We start from the raw sequence: 25,214 nt of genomic DNA on the forward strand, positions 1-25,214 counted from the left end.
CTAACAAGTTCACTTGTTAGACCTCCGACACTCTTCACAACACACACTCCCTCTCTGTCGTCCCGTCTCCCGATCCCTGGTCCCACAACGAAATCTATTCATTCATTCATTGGATGCGTGACAAAATGCCATTTTTAAAAATGATTAGACCGGTGAGTGACTGGGTGAGTGAGTGAGTAAATTGAGTATGTGTCCATGTGACGTGCAAGTACCGAACTTCGTGAAAAACCACAGCACCACTTCGAATGCATTGGGCAACAGGTAAACTTAAAAAAAATCAAAAATTAAAACTTCAAACTAGCGAGGTGATAAGAAAGGGTGTAAAGGGGAGTGGGCATCTAACCTAGACCAAGCTGCGAATGGAGTAGTGCCACAAAAATTCATACAGGCAGGCAGGACACGGAACAAGTCAACAGCAACAATGCGACAATAAAGCTAAAAATTGCATACAAAAATGCATTTCCTTTTGGCAGGTTGGCTGATTTTTTGCATAGTCCGACGGACGGGCGGGCGAGCGAGAGAGAGCATAAACAAAAAAAAAAAACGAAGAACTCACACTTGTCCTGGCCATCAGGAGTTTGGCGAGCGCAAAAAAGGATATGTCTTAGTTGTTGTTGTTGCTGCTGGTGCTGCTCTTGTTTTGTGTGTTGTGTGACGTGTCAGGACAAATATGGCCGGAAGTGCACAATTGTGCAACTCAGCAATTAGTACTAGAAAACATGAGAGGTGTTATTGACAACAACAACAACTACAAGCAAGAACAACAACAACTGCGGAAAAAAGTGCCACCGGGAACAAGAACTTCGCCTTGATACAATTTTGGCATATTTCCATCAAATCGCCAACGCTTTTTAAAAAAAGAAAAAACTTTTGCCCTAACGAAAAGGTGCATTTGTAAGACAACAACAACAAATCCTCGTTGAAAAGCTTGGACATTTGAAATGCAACAGTAACACCTTCCTCCTCTCTGGGCCTTTGGGTCTGTTTGTTAGACAAAAACAAGTCGTTAAAAAGAAAACAATAACAACAACAGTTGTGTCGTTGCCAGGAAAGGTGGTAATTTTTTTTTGTTTTTTGAAGGACACCCTCCTATCCTGTAGCCAGGTTTGGTAAAACTAGGAAACATAATAAAAACGCAGGTGCATTTTTTCTTCTGGATGCAGCCAACAACAACAACAACAATAATTATAATATTTGAAAAATTTGCATATGGTTTTCAATGAATTTTTGAAACTGTAATTTGACATTGAAATTGAGTTTTTTGTTTTAGAAGTTTCAAGGGTGGTGAAGTGGATGGAAGGGGAATAGGAAGGTGGTTAGTGTTAACTTGATAAATGTTTGAAGGTGGAGGGAGAACTTTATGACTATCAAATTCGTTAGGTACTGAAAATGAACACGAATTTTTGCCCCAAAGAAGGTCATTGGAACTTTAAAGGATTGGAATATCTCTAAAGGATTGGAATATCTCCCACTATAACATTAGCCCTTCTTCTATGAAGGAGAATAAAGTCTTCATCCACAGAAGTCTAAAGAGAATGATTTTTTAAACTACCGTAGGAGCTAAAAATGTTCTCTTAAAAAAAACCCTCGATGGCCTCATTGTCTTCTGGTGGAGAGACCCTTCTATGGAAGAAGACCTCATGGTCTTACAGTGGAGAAACACTCATGGTCTTCATGACCTTCAACTGAAGAAGACCTGATGGTTTTCTTTTGTATAAGGCCTATTTATCTTTCAAGGAAGAAGACCTCATGGTTCTCTATGGAAGAAGACCTCATCGTCATCTATTGGAGAAGACCTCTGGACTAACACAGAAGAAGAAAATTTGGTTTTCTTCTTTGTAAAGCCTCAGAAGAGTTTTTTTATTTAGCGGACCTCATGGTCCTCTGTGGAAGGAGACGTCGTATTCTTCATTTGGGGAATAAAGACCCCATGGTCTTCTATTATGAACAAATAGCAGATCTTATTCTACAGACGATCAGGAGATATACTTTTAAAGAGAAGATTGTGGTGTTTGTTCATAGAAGTTAATTTTCGTAGAAAATGGTCTTCTAAGGAATAATACCGAATTGTTTTCTGAAAAAGAAGACCTCATAGTCATCTATTGGATGATGGTCAACACAGAAAAAAGACTCAAGGTCTTCTATGGAAGAATACCAAATGGTATTCTGAGGCAGAAGACCTCATCGTCATCTATTGGGTAATACTTCATGGTCAACACAGAAAAAAAAAACAATTTTGTGTTATTCTTAAGAACCGCTGTTTCTTTGGTAGACCTAAGAGTCTTTTATTGGAGAAGACCTCATGGTCTTCTGGTGGAGAAACCCTCATAGTCTTCTATGGAAGAAGACCTCATGGTCTTACAGTGGAGAAACACTCATGGTCTTCATGACCTTCAATTGAAGAAGACCTGATGGTTTTCTTTTGTAAAAGGCCCATTTATCTTTAAAGAAAGAAGACCTCATGATTCTCTATGGAAGAAGGCCTCATCGTCATCTATTGGAGAAGACCTCTGGACTAACACAGAAGAAGAAAATTTGGTTTTCTTCTTCTTTGTAAAACCTCCGAAGAGCTCTTTTTATTTAGCAGACTTCAAGGTCCTCCGTAGAAGGAGACGCCATGTTCTTCTATTGGAGAAAGAAGACCTCATGTTTTTCAATTGGAGAACACCCAAGTTTAGTTTTCGTGGAAAATCCGAACTTTTTCAATTATGAACAACTAGCAGATTTTATTCTACAGACGATCAGGAGATATACTTTTAAAGAGAAGATTATGGTATTTTTCGTCTTCTATGAAAATACCACAATTTTAAAATATCAAATGGTATTCTTCTCGAAGGACATACAGTACCCTTCAATACAATTTCAGGCATTCTCCTGCTGAAACTGGAAATCATTCGTCTTTTGAAAAAAAGTAGGCGTTGTGGTGTGGAAGAAAAAAATATTTATTTACGTGGACAAAAAGCCCCCATAACGGGTCTTCTATTCGTTCCAAAATAGGTATTCTATCCGTAGAACTTCTTTCAACTACAGATGGCTTACGATCCATTAGAGGCCTCTGATCCATCAAAGGTCTTCTGTCAATAGAATATTTTTTAGTAATAGAAGGTCGTTGGTCCATAAAAGATCTTCGATAGAAGCCCTTCCATCCCTATATGGTCTTCGATTCATAGAAAGTCTTCGATCCGTAAAAGGTATTCGATCTGTTGAAGGTATTCGATCCGTAGAAGGTCTTTAATCCACAGAAGAATTTCTTTGCATATAAGTTATTTTTCATAGAAGATATTATATCCATAGCAGACCTTTGGTCCATAAAACGTCTTCTACCACTAGAATATATTTGAACGATAGAAGGTCTACTAACCATAGAACCACTTCGATCCACATTAGATATTCAATTCATAAAAGATCGATAACAGATCTTCTATCCATAGAATACCTTCGATCCGTCTAAGATTTTCTTTTCATATTTTTTTCCAAAGAAGGTCTTCGATCTACACATACAAGAACTTCGATCTCAATATTTTTAACCATAGAATTTCAACCATCCATAAAGGGTATTCCATCCATAAAAGGTCTTCGATCCACAGTAGGCTATTTGGGCATACCAGATATCAGAAAATATATTCGACCCATAAAAGGTATTCTATAAAATATAGATCGCGTATCTATATAGGGGCAATGATCCATAGGATGTCTTCTGATCTGCTGTCCGCAGAAGGTAGGATTTATTTTTTACAACTAAATACCTCTCAGATCAGAATACCTTCCAAAAGTCTTGTGTAGAAGATTTTTTTCAAAGATAAATTTATTTCTGGTAGACCTTTAAATTGCTCCTTCTGAAAGGTATTATTTAGCAGGAAAATGTTTCAAAAGGCTTTTACCCCCAGGAGAAGACTTCAAAGAGCTAAATTTCCGGAAAATGTCTCAACAGCCCTCAAATTCCTTATGTAGACCTACCTTCGAAAGAATCTCATCTGTTGATGACATCTCAAAGTCTACTATCTCTAAAATACCTTTCCGGGGTATCTTATCTATGAAAAAACATCTTAAATACCTTCTAAATATATATACTTTGAAAAGTATATACCTTGAATATGTTATATAGATCTAGATGTACCCCCTCAAAAATTGTCCACAAATAGTAAAAAAATCGACCCCCAACTTATCCAAACCACCCTCGTTTCATATTTAATCGGCTCCATTGACTGGAGGAATGGTGGCCGGTATATATTACACTTGAATGATCGTGGCTAGCTGTTAAAATCTCCAACGAACAACATTAAACATCCGCTTATTTGCCAACAATAATAATAACAACAACAAATGAAAACAACACCACAACATATTCGTATTATGATTCTTTGAATGACCGGTCGGGCCATGCCAACCAGCCAGCCGACAAATCAACCCGACCAGTGGTCGGTGTGAGTCTGTGATCTTTATGATGATTATTGATGAGTTGGTGAGCTGAACTGAGGAAATGCCCCTTTTTTTTGTTTTGGTTGGTCTTGATGACAACGCATATCCTTTAATATGCCTCACATGTGGACCGGGCGGGGGGAGGGTTGGAAGCCGATTAAAGGATTTTCGTTAAGATTTAACACTGATGCATTTTAAATTATGACGCCACTTACGATTTTATGATGATGCCCGGTATGTAGCGAGCAGAATGGCACAAAACTTTCATCATCAAATGGCGATTTGTTACTGCTTAAGAAGATGACTTTAAGACAGAGCGGAGCGGAGTAGAACTGTGCTGAGCTGAGCAGTGCCAAACTGCGTTGTGGCCATGCCAGGGCGTTAATGATGCATGCTGTGCGTTTATTATTTGCCACAGCAAACTTGCCATTTCTTTGTAATTCTATAAAGAAAAAAGGTTGGATGGATAAATGGATCCATGTGATTGTGAATGTTGTTGTTGCTATTGTCGGATTATGTGGTGTCATTTGTTTGGCTCCATGGACCATGGACAATAATACTAACATGGCAGGTACTATATCATAATGTGATTTCATTCATTTTTCTTCGTGGTTTCTTTTGAATTTGAGAACAAGAAGAGATATTCCCGTCTCTTCTTTTGTTTTGGGAGAGGTGAGAGGTATCTTCACAACCCTGGTCAAGTGATATTTAAATACTGAAATATTAATTATTACTACTTTGGTTTTAAAACCAACTACTGTTGTATTGGTCATACTAAAACATTGCCTCCAACATGCAAACTCCTTCTACACCTCTCTCTCATTTCATTGCTCGTTCCATCGCCGTTTTACAAATGATCATGTTGTCGTCATTAGGTGTAGCTTAAATTTATCTTGTTTTCCAGCCGTTGTGGGCTGGAAAGCTTCACCGTTTGACTCAGGCGGCATTTGCTCAAAAACGAAACTAATCACACATCCTTAAGCTCCACTTGAGCAAAGGGGGTCCACCTTAATGTGATGCTTGTTAATTGATATAGGAAATTTGTAATGTTAATTGTTTAAAATTAGGCTCAGTTCTGCACAAGATGTTGTTGTTGTTGTTTTTTTTTTTTTTTAATTTTTATTAATTTAGTTGTAATGTAGAGGTGTTTGCTGGGAAATCGGAGAACAAGTTTATTTTAGAACAGGTTGATTAGAACAAGGAAAACAAGTCACAACATATTATTCTGACAGAAAAATCCAAAATCCGGACAAACGATTGGATCTTTTGAAAGCTCTTCTATATATTCTATAAATATATGAAGGGGTATATATAGAAGATCTCTGACTCACATCAAAAGGTTCTTCCAATACAGAAGGCTATTTTTCATAGAAGGAGAAAATCTCCTCTGTACAACCCATGCCAACCCATGTATAAATATCCGACTTTCGACAGCCCTTAAATATATAGAAGTCCTCTGAGTTTTTTCAAATGTCGACGACTATAGTTCGCATATGTTCTATTTATCATTGAATGGGAGCTCTTCTATACAAGATTCCCTTTTCAGACCGTATTTATGAAAGTCTCTTAAATAGTACGGAATGTACTGGAAATGCTGCAACATAGACCTATATCGAACATTTTCTGTAAGAATGTTTGTACCCCTAGAACAAGCCAAAAAATGCTTTGGTTAGTTATTTTTTTGGAAATTCTATTGAAAAATATATATATAAAAAAACTCATGCCTTTTTTAGTTCTTAAAAAAATTTAGAAACTCCACGATGCTTCCCTCGAATAACTGGAAAAAATCGAACATTTTCTGTAAAGAAATGTATACTCCTCGAAAAACCTGAAAATTTCAAGCCAAAAAATATAATAGCCGTCGATTCACGTATGTCCTGTTGGAGGCAATAACTCCAATATGAGTGCCAAAATCGGTGAATTTTTAAAAAATCCATTTTTTTTATTTAAATGTCCACTTCTTTTACTTCTTACACTATTTGAAGAAAAATATATATTGAATAGGTCTTAATTATATTTTATGTGGCGCCCAACATTTCACAAATTTTACAAAATAGACAAATCATATTTGTATACCCTTCACCACACTGTGGTACAGGGTATTATGTCTTTGTGCATATGTTTGTAACAGGCAAAAGGAAACGAGATAGGCACATGGTTCCTTTTGAGAATATGCATAGAATCACTTTCTGAGTCGATTTACGCATGTCCGTCTGTCCATGTTAAATTGTAAACAAAGTACAGGTCGCATTTTTGATCCGATTTGGATGAAATTTGGCACAGTTCACTTATTTGGCCCAAGGACGAACCCTATTGAAATTGGGAAAAATCGGTTCAGAGTTAGATAAAGCTCCCATATATATTTAACCGATTTAATGTAAACGGTCCCTATATATCTTTCGATTTGTACGAAATTTGGTACAGCCTAATCATTTAGGTCTAGAATGATGTCTGCCAAGTTTCGTGAAAATCGGTCCATATTTAGATATAACTCCCATATATAGTTTCGTCCGTATTACATTAAGCCTAGAGTGATGTCTGCCAAGTTTCGAGAAAATCGGTACAGATTTAGATATAGCTCCCATATATAGTTTCGTCCGATTTCACATAAATGGTGCCCCAAAGTCTTTATATATCTTTCGATTTGCACGAAATTTGGCATAACGTATTGAATTAAGCCTAGAGTGATGTCTGCCAAGTTTCGAGAAAATCGGTCCAGATTTAGATATAGCTCCCATATTTAGTTTCGTCCGATTTTATGTAAATGGTGTACCAAAGTCGCTATAAATATCACATATTTTATTTCATCCAATTTCATGTAAATAGTCCTGTTTAATATACCCATAGTGGTGAAGGGTATCATATAGTCGGCCCCGTCCGACTTTGCTACTTTCCTTACTGGTTTATTTAAAAAAAAAACAGTTTTCGAAACAGAAATATGATATGATTGATTGATTGTTTTAAAATTTGTTTTCATCGATACTTTTCATGTTTGTATTGTTTTTCACAAGAATTTAATCACCTTATAAGCTTAACTATATGTCTTAGTATGTTTTCAAAATATAGGAAAAAATAAAATGAAAAAAAAAAAACACTGAGAGCCAAAATGAAATCAAGCTAGCCACAGTTCCCAGAGCGTGAAAATACATGACTTCATTTTTAGTGCTTCTTTTTCATTCTGCAGATTCTTTGTATGCCTCACACACTTCGCGTATTATTTTTTTACCAAGCCTTGTTATTTGCCGGCAAAATAACATCTAAGTAAGTGAGGTTAGTTTTTAATATTTATGATTAACTGTAATTTAAGACATAAATATTTATTAAAAAAAAAAATATAATACCACAAAAAAAAATAACAACAAGAATCAACTAGATTTTACAGTTTCTATTAACCACATCGTTAATGCAATCAATGTGGTTAGGAAGGAGGAACGTTGAAACGCAAAAACAACAAAAATAATCAAGTAAATAAAAATATTAAAAAAGCTATGATTAAAAAATAAAAAAGCAACAACAACAACAACGTAAACATAAAAAAGATTGTTTACAACAAAGTGATAAAAAACCAATCTATGATTATTAACACAACCGACACCAAACACTTGCAGTTATCCGCACACATACATACATACCTACATACGTATGTAGGTATGTATTTGTATTAGACAGACAGACTAAGTATTCAACTAGGATTCGCATGATTTTCAACAATTAACAGCTACTAAAATTCCATACCCCCAAAAGAGCTGAACATAAAAATCATCTAATTTTGAATGAAACGCTGTCGAATTGTGGTGTGTGGTGGGGGAAAGAAAGACTCAATGGACAGACAGACAGCCATCCACACAAAGCTATACATTTATGGACAAATGAATGACTAGTCAAAACGCACTTTTTTCTACATTTGCGCGCGAAATCAATTATAATTTATTAACCGATACTTAAATATCGACAGACAAAAATTATTTCACACATTTTGAAGTGCAGGCAGACTGGCGAAAACATGGAATCCATGCAACATGCAATGTGTATTGTGGAACAATGTCTTAGTGAGGTTTCTAACAAATATACAAGGAATCCAAGTTATTGAAATTTTTTAAAAATATTTCCGACTATTTTTATACAAGACATAATAGGCCCTTTGGAACTATTATTCTATAAAATATCATTACCCACTGAAACTACTTTTGTAATAGAATTAAATAGCGAACCTTTGGGACAAATCGTTGGCTTTTTGGTATTTGGAAATATATATTTTTTTTTAAATATCAAGTTTTTGGTATAGTTTAAAAAAATATTAAAAAAATCATACTTAAAGATAACCTTTAGAACAGGACTCTTTGAAAATAATTTTCAAAAAAAAGCCACGCTTGGGGTTATTCTTTGAAAGATGTTTTTAAAAAAAATTGTTTGCGTAAAAAAATATTTCTTTAAAATCCCAGCTTGGGATTTTCTTTGAAAAATATACATTTTTATATCTTTTCTTGGGGGTAGATATTGAAAAATACTTTTTATACCCTACACAACTATGTTGTCAGGATATTATAGCTTTGTGCAGCCCCAAAACTTTGTAACGCCGCGCAATATTGGTCCTATACCCACCTCTAAGTATACCGATCGTCATATTTCGACTAGCTGTGTCGATCTAAACATGTGTGTCCGTCCGTCTGTCCATTATAATTTGTAAACACGATACGGGCCACAGTTATGGACCAATCTTCACGAAATTTTGCCTGTAGAATGGGTTCTGGCCAATGAAGATCGCTATTGTTTATATTCCATTTGAGCTGGAGCATTCTCATTCATTCGCACAACATGGCCTAGCCATCGTAGTCGCTGCAGCTCAATACGACTATGTCGATGTCCGCGTGTAAATTGTAAAGCTCATGGATTCATTCGACGCCGATATTCACCGTCGACGCAGATCGGCCCGTAGATCTTTCGGAGAATTTTTCTTTCAAACACACCAAGACCTGCTCATCTGCTTGCGCAAGTACCCATGCTTCAGATCCATATAACAGCTCGGGTAGTATCAGCGTCTTGTAAAGTGTGAGTTTGGGAGGTGGCCTTGTTTCTAAACTGCTTACTTAGACCATAGTAGCATCTGTTGGCCATCACAATCCTTCTCCGAATTTCAAATCTGATGTCATTCGTTTTATTTATGGCGGTACCAAGGAATATAAAATATTTAACTACCTCGAAGCTGTAGTTATCAAGTTCCACAGTTGATCCGAGTCTACTGGACGCCTTGTGCGTTGATACCATCAGCTTGGTCTTCTCGCCGTTTACTGCCAGACCCACTTTGGCAGACTCCTTTTCAATTTGTTCAAAGGTGGCTGTTACCGCTAGCAATGTTCCACCATTATATCGATGTCATCGGCGTAGGCGAGTAACATGTGTTGTTTGGTGTACAGAGTGCCATTTCTGTTCACATTTGCGTCTCGTATGACCTTTTCCAGCTGGATATTAAAAAGATCACACGACAAACTGTCACCTTGCCGGAATCCTCGTTCGGTATTGAAGGGCTCCGATAGGTCCTTGAACTGCTGATCTTGTGCGAGTTAAAGTTATTCTGCATAGCCGTATTAATTTTGCAGGAATGCCGAACGTAGACATGGTTTTAAACACCTCTAAACGGATAGGGCTGTCGAATGCAGCTTTAGAACCGCCTAAAAGGTGGTATGTGTCTATGTGTTTTTCGTGGGTCTTTTCCAGGATTTGGCGCAGAGTGAAAATCTGGTCAATGGTCTGAAGACGCATTGGTATGGTCCAATGATGTCATTGACCATTGGCTTCAGTCGTTCATACAGCACACTGGATAGCACTTTATATGCGATGGGAAGAAGGCTTATTCCTCTAACTCCATCATAAAAGTTATTAAAAATGTATTCTAAAATTTCTAGATACCCCACGTTGGGCGCCACATTTATTCTTTAACTTTATATCTCTATAATAATTTAATTAATTTCAATTTCACATCAATCAACATAAATGCGTAATATTCATTTGAAAATATAGCGACACAAACCTTCAAACCTAATTGCTGATATTATTCTAAAAAAAAAACACAAAAATCTCACGGAAATTGTTATTCCTAATAATTGCCTCTGTAAATCTCTACACTTGACTTAACTTTTTCCGAAACATGTTATTAACTGAAAACATAAGTTTTCAGATTAGTATTGTAAACTGTAATTGTCAGTATTGTGTTTGGTTTATTACTGATATTTAAAATTTAAACTATAATTTTAGAGGCTGTAATGGGATGACAATGAAAATTGATTTTATTGTTAATTGAAAAAAAAAATATTTGCGAAAATGAAAAAAAATGAAATTTTTAATTGCAGAACCCAACGAAGGTCTTTTTATTAAATGAAAAGAAATTTGGTGAAATTTATGAAAAATGAAATTTTTTCTTAAACATTAAGCTCGAGTAGCTAGCTGTATCCAAAAAAAAAATCCGAAACCCCTTTTTGATTGCCAATACCATTACCCAGTCGGCCAAAGATAATCACCTATCTCAAACTATTTTGGAAAAGTGTGGCCAACATAAAAAAACATTCGCTTTTTTATTTATTTTATTCAGTGATACCATTGATGGGGCCGCCTTAGACTCTGTCCAGGAAATGATAGCCAATTAAATAAAAGTATTTTTGTTTTCGGTGGAGATTTTATTTTAATTCATCTCAGGTTGTTCCAACAACAGGTTCCAGTTTTCTATTGAGGTTTGAATTCATTCTATGTTTTCTTTTTTGTTTGATTTCATTCATAAGTTGGGTTTTATTTCTGGTGTCTGTCTATCATTGTGTAAAAATGTATGTCAGTTATTCTCATTATCCACATCTTCACAATCTTCGTTATTATCCCCCCTACCATCATTCCACACCATAGTTGCGGCAGCAGCATCGGCAGCCAGTCTTTCGTTAATCTTAAATTGTTTTGGTAATTATCTGAATTCATTGTTACTCTAATTGTTGTTATTTTCTGTTGTTTTTGTAATTTTGAAAATTTGTCTTCTTCGTTTCTTTGTTGTTGTATTTTTTTTTTTTTTTTTTTTTGTATATTCTTTGATGGCCTTAGGGTTAATTACACTACACGAGAAAACTACCAGTTTTACACATCACTCGGCTCGTCCTCAGCTCATCTTATCTCCTCTCCTCTTGGCTCATCACATCATCTGGTCGTCTTGATTACATTTTAAAAATATTTTATTGTTTGACAGACACACATCTCCGCTTTTCGGAATCTATTCCGCATACAAACATCCCCTTTGGTTTGGGGTTAATGACATTTTAATACAGTGGATGATAGTTGCTACATACGTGTCTGATGTTTTGGCCTGAAGAGCCAGAAAAGGAAATGGGCGTATATCTTAACTAGACTAAGACGGACTGAGGATTGTGAAAAAACGATATTTCAGTTAAGGGATTTAAACGGACATTCCTATGAAAAAATATTTTTTTTTAAGGCCGAAAAACTATGATTTTTAAAACAAAAATTTTCCAGTGGGAGGACATTTTCCTGTTGGAAAATATTTATGAAAAAAAAACACTTAAGGGGACCCCCCCCCCCCCATTCTCGGGGTCAAAAATTTTGTTTATATAATTCGAATCTACACTAATTACAGAATGTCCCTACAAATTTTCAAATGAAAATCTCAAGAACTCTTGAAGATATAGCCGATTTATTGTGTCAGCATCAAGTGACGGCTGAAGGGCTTCTCAAACTTTAAACGCGTCTTTCTCTAAACATTTTTTTGCGAATGGCGGGCACGATAACTCAAAAGCTAATAACCCAATCGATTCCAAATTTTTACACGTTTCTCTGTGAGTGTATAGCTATCGTATGAACTAGGATAAAGCCAATCGGTGAAGATCTTCCTTATTTTTTAACTTTGGTTTTTGGTCGAAAATTGGCGATTTTCCAAAAATATTTTTTCAAAGGTCCGCCATTTTGTTAATTTTAGAGCGAAGTCAATAATCCTTGTTCATACGAGAGCCAGACATGTACTCTTTCTATTACCGTTGGAATTTTCGGATTCCGATGCTCCAGTGAGGAGTTATCATGCCCGCCATCAAAAATAAGGACTTTCTTTAATTACAAAAAACAACAACAAAACAACAACAAACATTTTTTGTAAATAAATTAAATAAAATTTAAATTTTTCTTCTATTTTAAATCTTCAATTATATATGTGTAAAGTTACAAACCTTAACAAGCATTGGTACTGATTTACCAGCCCATTGAAAATCTTGAAAAATTAAAATCGAGAATGGGGGGGTTCCCTTAAATGAAAAAAAAAATTAGAAATAAAATTTATAAATTGTGTTATAAAACAATGTTTTTAAATTTAATAAAATATTGAGAACTTAGAGAACTGATGAGAATTTTTTGCGAAATCCGAAACCTTCCCGATTTAAAATGCAGATTGTTTTAATTTAAAAAAAAAAAAATTAAATCCTGTAGCGGATAGACATGGGTCTGTTTTCTTTCTACATGATCGCTTAAAAAAATTGTATAAGAAAAAGTAATTACCAATAGGAAACATTTAAATTTATATTTGGAAACAGAACATTTTGGCTTTAAAACAGGGCTGTCCACACTAATACATTCAAGTTTTGTGATTGTATTTGTTTGAAATACAAAAATTTCAAAATTTTTGTTTCTATGTCATATACTGTGAGAAATTTTGTAAAAATATTATTTTCAAATTTTAGGGAAGAAATCTACTTAATTATAGCTGTTGATGATACATTTTCCCATATAAAGATATATTTGTTTCTGTTTTGCCCTCCCGGCCACATATTTCGACTTGTTCCGAACTAATGTTTGTCAAAAATATCCCCATTTTTTCGGTGTACTGTATGAAAACAAAAAGAAATGAATGACAATTTTGAAAATATTTTTTATTTTCAAATGTTTCTCTTTTATAATTGTATGTGTGAGCAATTTGACATACACCGACAGCCCATGGGACCTATTTTGGGCACTGCTGCTTTAAAATCAAAATATATTTAAACATTTTTTTTAATTTAAAATTATCTTTTACTAATTTTATAAATTATATTTCTTTTTTCTATTTTTTTCCAGGCCTTAAATGGTTTTCTTATGATCCTCACCTGTGATGGTGAAGTGTTTTTTGCCACACACAGTATAGAAAGTTATCTGGGGTTTCATCAGGTAAGTTAGAATCCTAAAAAATATTAAATGAAATACGGTCCCTATAATGCATTTATATTCTACAAAAAATATCCTTTGAACATCAACATTTTTGAACAGATATTTTTCAAAAAATGTCTTTTTAGAAAATAAAATATTGGACTCTACTTTGATCTAACACATGTAATTGGTCATCCATAGACCTCCCGAAATATTCTTGAAAATATATGTCCTCAATACAGTCGACTCCGATTTACTGAAACGGAAAAAAATGTGGATGTTTATTTCAGTTATACGATGTTTTCACTTAAGCGGTGTTCGGGTAACTGAAAATAATTTCAGTTATCCGGAACGGTATTGTTTGAGTTTTCTTTTTTTAATTTTCCAACTGGTTTTAAACGTTTTGCCGGACGAACCTAACGTTATTCAACGTCAAATTTATATATACTTGACACACATTCCATACGTCGAAAAAAAGTATTTGCTGACATATATCTGTTAGGATGGGCTTTGAAAATGTGTATTCCTCATTGAAGATACTCTGTCATTATCATCCATTCTCATGACATTCAGTAATGCGGAGTAATTTGAAAGGCAATTGCAATATTTGACTCCAAACCTATTTCAGTTATCCGATATTTTCAGTTATGCAAAGTTTCACTTATGAGAAATAAATTGTGGGCGATTAACATAAAACGTAATTGTGCAAGAAATCTATTTCACTTATCCGATATTTTTCAGTTAAGCGTCTTACAGTAAAGCGGAGTCGACTGTAGTTCTCAAAAGTAGACTTAAAAATTGGTATTTAAAAAACTACCGTTCTTACTGTACTGGATTAAAAAAATGTGTTAAAAAATCCCCGCCTTTTTAATACTTGAAAAAAATTACATACATACCTAGCAGGTTCGGGACAGAACATTTGTTCCATAAACCTAACTTAAAAAACCGCAGTTTTTCCAATTTGAAAGACCATGATTTGATATGTTGTCCTCCTCTTGATCTTTCCATCGAATTTGTGGCATTCCCCTTCTGTTTGAACTATCAGTAGGGTCGCTTTTATATGCCTTTTGAAATGGGGCATCCTCATTCATTCGCACAACATGACCTAGCCACCGTAGTTGCTGCAGCTCGATACGACTGATTATGTAGATGTCCTTGTATAAATGGCAAATCTCGTGGTTCATTCGACGCCGATATTCACCGTCGACGCAGTTCGTGCCGTAGATCTTTCGGAGAATTTTTCTCTCAAACACTCAAAGAGCTGCATCATCTGCTAGCGCAAGTACCCATGATTCTGATGTGATCAGCCTTTTGAGCTGGGGCATTCTCATTCATCCGCACAACATGACCTAGCCACCGTAGTCGCTGCAGCTCAATATGACTGACTATGTCGATGTCCGCGTATAAATGGTAAAGCTCGTGGTTCATTCGACGCCGATATTCACCGTCGACGCAGATCGGCCCGTAGATCTTTCGGAGAATTTTTCTTTCAAACACCCCAAGAGCTGCCTCATCTGCATGCGCAAGTACCCATGCTTCTGATCCATATAATAGCACGAGTAGTATCAGCGTCTTGTAAAGTGTGAGTTTGGTCTGGCGGGATGTGGCCTTGTTTGCTTACTTAGACCATAGTAGCATCTGTTGGCCATCACAATCCTTCTCCGAATTTCAAAACTTATGTCATTCGTTTTATTTATGGCGGTACCAAGGTATATAAAGTCATTAACTACCTCGAAGCTGTAGTTCTCAAGTTCCACAGTTGGTCCGAGTCTACTGGACGTCTTGCGCGTTGATACCATCAGCTTGGTCTTCTCGCCGTTTACTGCCAGACCCACTTTGGCAGACTCCTTTTCAATTTGTTCAAAGGTGGCTGTTACCGCTCGCAATGTTCGACCCATTATATCGATGTCATCGGCGTAGGCGAGTAACATGTGTTGTTTGGTGTACAGAGTGCCATTTCTGTTCACCTTTGCGTCTCGTATGACCTTTTCCAGTAGGATGTTAAAAAGATCACACGACAAACTGTCACCTTGTCTGAATCCTCGTTCGGTATTGAAGGGCTCCGATAGGTCCTTTCCTACTTTAACAGCTGACCTTGTGCCACTTAAAGTTATCCTGCATAGCAGTATTAATTTTGCAGGAATGCCGAACGCAGACATGGCTTTAAACACCTCTGAACGGATAGGGCTGTCGAATGCGGCTTTATAGTCGACAAATAGGTGATATGTGTCGATGTGTTTTTCGTGGGTCTTTTCCAGGATTTGGCGCAGAGTGAAGATCTGGTCAATGGTGGATTTGCCAGGTCTGAAGCCGCATTGGTATGGTCCGATGATGTCATTGACCATTGGCTTCAATCGTTCACACAGCACACTGGATAGCACTTTATATGCGATGGGAAGGAGACTTATTCCTCTATAGTTGGCACATATTGTCTTGTCTCTTTTTTTGTGCACGGGACACAGAATGCTGAGGTTCCAATCATTGGGCATGCATTCATCTAGCTAAATTGTAGTAATCAGCTGGTGCATGCTCCTGACCAGCATCTGGCCACCAGTATTGAATAGTTCGGCTGGTAACCCATCGGCTTCTGCTGCTTTGTTGTTCTTGAACCGATTAATTCCTTTTATGACCTCATCTTGGCTAGGTGGTATACACTCTATACCATCATCTCTTATTGGTTCTGGGGTAACTTCTTCAACGCCACCATTTGATACCAGAAGCTTTTCAAAATGCTCCTTCCAGATCCTCAGCACGCTGTCTGTATCTGTCACCATGTTTCCTTCTTCATCTCTACAGGAGGATGTGCCTGCACCAAAGCCTTCGGTTTGGTGTTTTACTCGTTGGTAAAATTTCCGGACTTTATTCTGACTCCTGTACATCTCGATTTGCTCACGATCACGTTTTTCTTCTTCTTTCTTCTTTTTTCTGAAAACACGTTTCTCATCTCTCCTTTTCTCCCGATAATTCCCCATCACGTCACGTGTTGCTACTGTCTGCAGGGTTGCACTAAACGCTGTGTTTTTCATATCAGTAGCATTACGACACTCCTGATCGTACCATGGGTTTCTTGGTGGTGGCTTTTGGTACCCAAGTGTTGCTTTTGCTGCAGTTTGTAGGGAGTGGGCAATTCTTTGCCATTGTGCACATATAATATTATCGGGACAAGAAGTGTTTTCTTCAAGCAGAAGGGTAAGTTGAGCGGAGTAGGCTACTGCTATCTGTTGTATTTGCAGCTTTTCGATGTCGAGTTTCCGTTTTGTGTTAGATCGCACCTTTGCTGCTACATTAAGACGGGTGCGTACCTTGGCTGCCACAAGGTAATGGCCCGAATCGATATTCGCTCCTCGGATCGATCGGACGTCTAAAACACTGGATGAATGCCTTCCGTCTTTCACAACATGATCAATTTGATTTCTTGTTGCTTGATCAGGAGAGATCCAAGTGGCTTTGTGTATATCGAGATGCTTGAATCTGGTGCTGCTTCCAAATGATATTCTTAAAAAAAATCCCAGTTGTAATAGTTCTTCAGAAAGTATTTTTTTGTATTTTTATTAATCCCTCAAAATTTTTCTTTATAAAAAATCCATTCAGTATAAAAAATCTATGTAAAATGTCACATTTTTCTAGGTAACAATTGATTCAAGTTTTACCGCCTAACCTACATACATAGATACGTATGTTTGTATAATAATGAATATGAAATCAAATATGATTAATCCTTCGTTTGTAACCTAAAACAGAGCTTCCCATCAAATCAAATCTAAAATCGTTTCATACTACACAACCTGTTATGAATGCATTCAAATTCTCACATAGGTTGTATTACAGAAAAGAGACTAAGTCCATAATTTGAAAAATCAAAACAACAACAAAACCCTCAAAATGTGCCTTCCTTTAACCATTAAAATCAATTGGAAGAAAATATTTTTCTGTTTTTAATTTTCTTGTAAATTTCTCATCCTTGGACTTAACCCATTTTCCCTTAATAATCCCCATTCCTCACTATCTTCCATGTATCTCCTGTTAGTTTGTTTGTTTTCATTGTTGTTATTGCTGGCAATAAATAATAAATCAGCACCGAATTCAAGAATACAGCGGGAGTATTGCGCAATCGCACACAATCGTTTGCCGCCTAAATATGTGACTGTGCGATGTGCCTCTTAGTGTCTCAATGACTACCTTCGCAGCTTATTTTCCCCACTGTCATATGTAGTGTGTATTTCTACCAATGATCACAACCAGGGTGATCATTTGGATCACTTGCTCACTGCAGCATCGCTTCCTTTTGTGTGTGTGGTGTGGCCGTTAAACTGTTTGCCAATAATATTGATGGCCTTACGGCAGCTATGTTCATGTTATGTTGTATTCATCGATATATTTCGATGTGTATGATTGTCTGTCCATTTGTTTGTTTTTATTATTTACATACAACAACCACAACAATATCATTAACTTGTTTTCTGATTCTGAGTTATGAAATTATGAGAATACAACAGGAAAAAGAAGGGGGTAAAAAACTGTGAGCTTTTGGGGGTCAGTTGAAAAATTTGTGGGGTAAATTTATTTTTTTGGGGGCCCTCGGAAGATCAGGAGTACCTTTCACTTGAAGCCATTTGGTTTTTTAGAGGAGGTCTATTTTAGTCAGCGTTTAATTAGTAGTCTTCTCAAGGTTTTGCAGTAAGTCTTTTAAGACGAATTTTGAGCGTTCTTTAGACTTTTCCTGAAGCCTATTCTATAAGAAGATCTATCTACTATAAGAAGGTTCGCTCCAGAATTCATTAGGAATCCTTATTTGGCTCTATATGGAAAATTCATTCAGACTTCTGTAGTAAAGCCTATTCAGTCTTTTGTAGATAGATCTGTTCATCCTTCTATAGATAGACTTCTTCATTCTTCTTACATAAATAGTGGGTCTATATCAGCAACGTACACAGGATTTCATTTCGGGGGGGGCCCGGTAGTACAAAATGAAAAAATTCGCTGTTGCAAACATAAATTTACTGTGAAAAAAAATCATTTCGGGGGGCCCGGGCCCCTCGGGCCGCCCCCCTGTTATTCAATGGGCTATAGGAAAGATATTCAGGATACAATAGGTTTTCTATAACAAATTAAGCCATCTATTAGATGGCTATTAGAATGCTGGATATATTCGTTAGAAAGCCTAATTTAGCCTTCTATAGATATAATCAATCTGCTATTCAGATTTCCATAGGACGGTCTATTCAGTCTTCTATAGATAGAATGATTAATGATCTATAGAAGGATGAAGGCTATATAGAAGGATGGAAAAACATCTATAGATAGGATGAGTCAGCGTTCCATAGATAGACTATCTATAGGAAGGCCTATGTAATTTTCTATTCAGCCTATTCAGCATTCTATTGTAATGCTTTATCAGTCTCCTACAGGAGGGCTCCATAAGTCTCCTATATGAAGTCTCTATGACCTTACTCGTATAGGAAGCTTATATAACTCTTTATAGGGAGCATATTCAGCCATCTACTGGAAGGTATTTCTATCTTCTAAAGGAAAGTCTTCTATTGGAAGCCTACTCTATAGGAAAACATATTCAGATTACTAGTATACCCTTAGTTCAGGAATCTATACTAACTCCTACAGAAAGGCTATAGAGAAGACTGTTATGTTCTTAGTTCGAAATATATTTCGTTTTCTAAAGGAAATCTATTCAGCCTTCTCCACGAAGGCTATTCAGACTTTGGTAGGAAGTCTAATTTTCTTGCCATATAATGGCCTCTACAACCTTCTGTAGGAAGCACTTTTTACCCTTCAATAGGAAGACTCATTTGAAAATGCCTTCTCAGACTTCTACAGGAAGTTTATACAGTCCTCTAAAAAGGTCTCTTCTATGAGGGAGACCACCTCATAGAGGAAAGCTATTCACCATCCTTCCATATATATATATATATATATACATATATCCTCAGTCTCCCTTATAGAAGAGTAGATAAAGTCTTCGTATGGAAATCTAAGTACCCTTCTTATTATATCTTAGAAATATAATTGCAATAAATGTAAGTCCCATAGAAGGCCCTTTGGAAAGTCTTTTAAAATAGGAGGCGCATAAGATCACATAAGAAGAGAAGACCCCTTAGAAGGACCAAAAACTTCTTTAGGAGTTAAGGTAGCCTTAGAGGACGTCTTGTATAAATATACGATCTATTTATATGTCTTCTGTACTTAAAATACAACTAAGGACGTCTTCGGAAGATAAGAATTACCCTAGGAGAACTTTTACAAAGAGGAGACTCTTTAAGATGACCCAACAGAAAACGAAGACCCCTCAGAATGTCTGCTAAGGACAGAAAACCAATTACAAGAGATTTAGGAATTCTCCCTGAGATGAAAGACCCCTTTTTAGGTCTTCTGAAAGTAGGAGGGCTCCAAAAAAAGGAAGCACTTTTTACCCTTCAATAGGAAGACTCATTTGAAAATACCTACTCAGACTTCTACAGGAAGTTTATACAGCCTTCTAAAAAGGTCCCTTCTATGAGGCAGACCACCTCATAGAAGAAAGGTACTCACCATCCTTCGTAATATATATAAAGAGTGATTTGTTAAGAGCTATTCACCAAAGCAAAGAGCTTAATAACTTTTTAAAAAAAAAAAAACGCATAAAATTTGCAAAATCTCATCGGTTCTTTATTTGAAACGTTAGATTGGTCCATGACATTTACTTTTTGAAGATAATTTCATTTAAATGTTGACCGCGGCTGCGTCTTAGGTGGTCCATTCGGAAAGTCCAATTTTGGGCAACTTTTTCGAGCATTTCGGCCGGAATAGCCCGAATTTCTTCGGAAATGTTGTCTTCCAAAGCTGGAATAGTTGCTGGCTTATTTCTGTAGACTTTAGACTTGACGTAGCCCCACAAAAAATAGTCTAAAGGCGTAAAATCGCATGATCATGGTGGCCAACTTACCGGTCCATTTCTTGAGATGAATTGTTCTCCGAAGTTTTCCCTCAAAATGGCCATAGAATCGCGAGCTGTGTGGCATGTAGCGCCATCTTGTTGAAACCACATGTCAACCAAGTTCAGTTCTTCCATTTTTGGCAACAAAAAGTTTGTTAGCATCGAACGATAGCGATCGCCATTCACCGTAACGTTGCGTCCAACAGCATCTTTGAAAAAATACGGTCCAATGATTCCACCAGCGTACAAACCACACCAAACAGTGCATTTTTCGGGATGCATGGGCAGTTCTTGAACGGCTTCTGGTTGCTCTTCACTCCAAATGCGGCAATTTTGCTTATTTACGTAGCCATTCAACCAGAAATGAGCCTCATCACTGAACAAAATTTGTCGATAAAAAAACGGATTTTCTGCAAACTTTTCTAGGGCCCATTCACTGAAAATTCGACGTTGTGGCATATCGTTCGGCTTCAGTTCTTGCACGAGCTGTATTTTATACAGTTTTACACCAAGATCTTTGCGTAAAATCTTCCATGTGGTCGAATAACACAAACCCAATTGCTGCGAACGGCGACGAATCGACATTTCACGGTCTTCAGCAACACTCTCAGAAACAGACGCCATATTCTCTTCTGTACGCACTGTACGCATTCGTGTGGTTGGTTTAATGTCCAATAAAGTAAACTGAGTGCGAGTATTTGCAATTATTTGTTTCATTTCATTAACCCAAGAACATTTACACAGATTCACCAGAAACCCAAACTGCCAAAAGGCCTATATATAAGTTGGTCTCCCTTATAGAAGAGACATTTTTAGAGAACTGTATAAACTTCCTATAGATTCAGCCTTTAGTAGGAAACACATTTTACCCTTCAATAGGAAGACTGCTCATCCTTCATTTGAAAATGCCTACTCAGACTTCTATGGGAAGGTTATACAGTCCTCTGAAAGAAGTTATCCTCTATAAGGGGGAACGCTTATTATAAGAAAGCTACCCATCATCCTTCGTAATATACCCTATAGTAGGATATTTGCAATTATTATTTCATTTCATTAACCCAAGAACATTTACACATCTTCATACCAACCTCCCCATATATCTTCCTCCTCAGTCCACATCCATCCAACACAATTAGTTTGTATTTTATTCAAAGAACCAACGAAATAAAAAAACAACAACAACATAACCCTGCCAACAGTCTAAGATTTCTAACCAAAAGAAGTTGGTTGGTTAGCTGACTGGCTGGTTAATGGGTAAAGACTTCTTTGGTTGGTGCTAAAAACTTCTTCTATTTCTTCTTCGCTACTTTGTTTTTTGCATTGCTCTGCTCTAAAAAGCAAAAACAACAAAAGCAACAACAACAACAATAAATACTTGAACACAACATTTTTAATTGAGATACCAAAGTGGGCGTAACTATTCTTTGCCGTTTTACACATTTACAACAACAACTTCTTCGAACAAAATTTTATTTTCGAGAAGCAGCAGAAGAAGAAGATACACCGCGATTGCTATTGTAATGCCAGCGCAGCGAAAGAAAACGAAGTCGAAGTTGTAGTAGTAGTTGTTGTGGGTATGTCTGTCTGTCAGTTGGCGAATGCTATGTCTCTATCTCATTGCCTTTTTCAATATTGGCTGAGGAGAAAGAAGTGCAAAGAGTCGGGTATGGAGCCAAAGCAGATGTAGAGCTCACATATGTGCTGTTCGTAGTCCAGTTAATCTACAACACGTTCCAATACAAATATTGGCAGTAGTATTGCCTTGTTGTTTTTGTTTCAATTGAAACAATAAAAAAACATCTTCTTGACCAAATGTACTCCAATTCCAGGAGGGAATTCAATCGGTGGTGTTGTTGTTGCTGGTGCTGTGGTAGGATTATGCGCTGGACCATAAACAGAACATACATGTATGTGCTACATATGGAGATGCAATTGCAGTTTGGATTCGAAGGTCTCTTCTCTGCTGCTGTAGTACGGCACAAAGTATCCACATATGTCCAACAACATTTCTTCGGTGTGTGTTGTTCATCCTGATGATGATAATGTTATGGTGGTGTAGTACACCAAAACCTTAACCCGATTTCTGGGTTATTTGTGATAATGTTAAGGATGGCGATGATGATGAGGAAGACGATGATATGTATGCTTGTAATATTAGTTATTGTTAAACAAACAACACCGACAACACAATTCATATATAATTCTCAAATCATCTTGAGATCAGTAGCGAAGTACCCAGTAGGAAAAGCAGAATACTTCAGAGGTAGAATATTCTTACTGAATTCTATAGGAAATATCTATCAATAAAAAGCATATGTAAGCCGTTCTCAAAAGAACTGAATTACTACCCTCAACATGGCCCTTCTCTCGAAAGCTGTAGCGAAAGCTATCGAAGACTGTAGAGTCATCTTATTGAAGGTTTATAAGGTTTTCCTATTGGCGACTAAAGAGTATTCGTATAGAAGGCTTATGATCTATAGAAGGCTGAATAAGCATACCTATAAAAAAGCAGGATGGGGCATTGACACGTTCTATCGGAAAATAATTTATTCTTTATATAAGGCGTATTAACCTTCAAGCAGAAAGCTTATACGTTTTCCTATAAAAGACTGAATATCCTTCCTATTTTAGGCTGAATATGCTTCTCGTAGTATCCTTTTTCTAGAAAGTAGATAAAGACTTTGTATGGAAATCTGAGTACCCTTCTTATTATATCTTAGAAATATAATTGCTAAGTCCCATAGAAGACCCTTTGGAAAGTCTTTTAAACGTAGGAGGCACATAAGAAGGTCACATAGAAAGAGAAGGACCATAGTAGGACCAAAAAAGTCTTAAGGAGATTAGGTAGCCTCAGAGGACGTTTTGTATAAATGTACGACCTATTTATATGTCCTCTGTAAATTTTTGGAGATTAGGTAGTCTCAGAGGACGTCTTGAATAAATATACGATCTATTTATATGTCCTCTGTACTCAAAATACAACTAAGATAGGAATTACCCTAGGAGAACTTTTACAAGTAGTAGACTCTTTAGGAAGACCACCCATAGAAGACCCTTTGGAAAATCTTTTAGGACAGGAGGCACATAAGTAGGTCACATAAGAAGAGATGAAGCTTTGGGAGGACTAAACAAGTCTTTAGGAAGTTAGGTAGCCTCAAAGGACGTTTTGTATAAATATAAGACCTATTCATATGTCTTTTGTACTTAAAATACAACTTAGAACGTCTTCGGATAATAGGAATTACCATAGGAGAACTTTTACAAATGGGAGACTCTTTAGGAAGACCTCCCAGGAAACGAAGACCCCTCAGAATGCTTGCTGAAGACAGAAGAACCGTTAGGAGAGATTTAGGAATTCTCCCCGAAATAAAAAGACCTCTTATAAGGTCTTCTGAACAATAGGAGGGCTACCAAAAAGAGTAAACACATTAGGAGGATTAGAAGGATCTTCTAGAAGAGTCAGTAGATTTCATATAGACCTCCAGTAGATCTTCTGTACAAAGAAAGAAAAAGAACCAAAGGCACTCACAAAATTCGATATATTAGAATGTCTTCTAAAAAATAAAGGCCGATAGAAGATAATTTATGGAGTCTTTTAGAACCCTTAGAAGGCCATGGAAGCCCTTTAGGAAGTCCTCTAAAAAGAAGATAGGTATCCCAGTAACTGAAGAAGACCACTTCTAAGGGTAGTAGACCTTTAGTATACCTTCTGAAAACGCCCAGTATATTTGTTTTCAAAATGTAAATTTGTTGTTTCCCAAAAAATCTCTTTTTTGAGACCACAATTATTATATCGAAAGGCTAATAAGGGGCCCTGGTGAAAGAAAATCGCTTTAGCAGATTGTCTCAAAACTTGAAATAGAGCTTCTGTAAAAAGAAATCATCTTTGAAGTCTAAACGACATTTTTATATGACCCCTTCGTGGTCTTCAATGTCTAGAAGACCTCCTAAAGGATCTTATATTTTTAGAAGACCTCAAAGTGATCTTATACTTGCCTTCTATTTTAAGGCTTCCTAAGGGTTCTCATATTTATAGAATACATATTAAATGGTCTTTTGACTATAGAAAATTTTCAGAATGCCACAATGTAACACAACAATTTTTTTGTTGCCAGCAAAATTCCGATTTTCTTTGCTAACGCAATTATTACAAATTTAGGGTCTCTTCAATTCATCTATGCCGATCTTCCTCTTTTTCGATTATTTAATCAAACATTCAACCTTTGCTTTGTACACCGATCAACATGAGACCTCCTTCTTGTAAATTTATATATCTCAATTTTTGTCGGTGGCTACCTGTAGAGTACAGTAAGAATAAGAACAAGATCTCACATACACACACACACACACACCAAGAAAACAAAAAGAGGAGATTCCCCAACAAAAACAAAAAAAAAAACAACAAATGAAATGAAATTTCAATTTAAGTTTTTGCAATGATTTATAAACACCGAAGAAGAAAAAAAATACGCCAAAAACAAATACAAAAATCAATAAAGGTGATCAAGCAGCAGCAGCGGAGCTTACGCAAAAAGGTGTTTCCAAACCGTTGCAGTTCACTAACCCCATATAAAAAAGAAACACTTGCACTTGTTGTTTTAATTTCAATGTTTTCCCTCTACACTTCTATATTTTTGCTATCGTTTTAATGTTTTCTTCCTCAAAATGTTCTCTCATTCTTCTCCCCTTCTCTTAATTTCAATACGTT

General features: G+C 36.4%; 1 protein-coding gene across 1 annotated transcript in view; it reads left to right on the forward strand.

Moving 5' to 3' along the window:
* LOC133338782 (mucin-5AC) overlaps positions 1-25,214 on the forward strand; it is a 128,300-nt gene that overhangs the window by 94,607 nt on the left and 8,479 nt on the right. The window contains exon 4 of the mRNA XM_061546889.1: positions 13,510-13,599. Coding sequence (XP_061402873.1) covers positions 13,510-13,599 — 90 coding nt within the window. The remainder of the gene's footprint in view (positions 1-13,509; positions 13,600-25,214) is intronic.

The sequence above is a fragment of the Musca vetustissima genome, unplaced genomic scaffold, assembly GCF_032173495.1.
Source record: "Musca vetustissima isolate MV318-11 ecotype Yass unplaced genomic scaffold, APGP_CSIRO_Mvet_v1 utg29385, whole genome shotgun sequence".
NCBI classification, from domain to species: Eukaryota; Metazoa; Arthropoda; class Insecta; order Diptera; family Muscidae; genus Musca; species Musca vetustissima.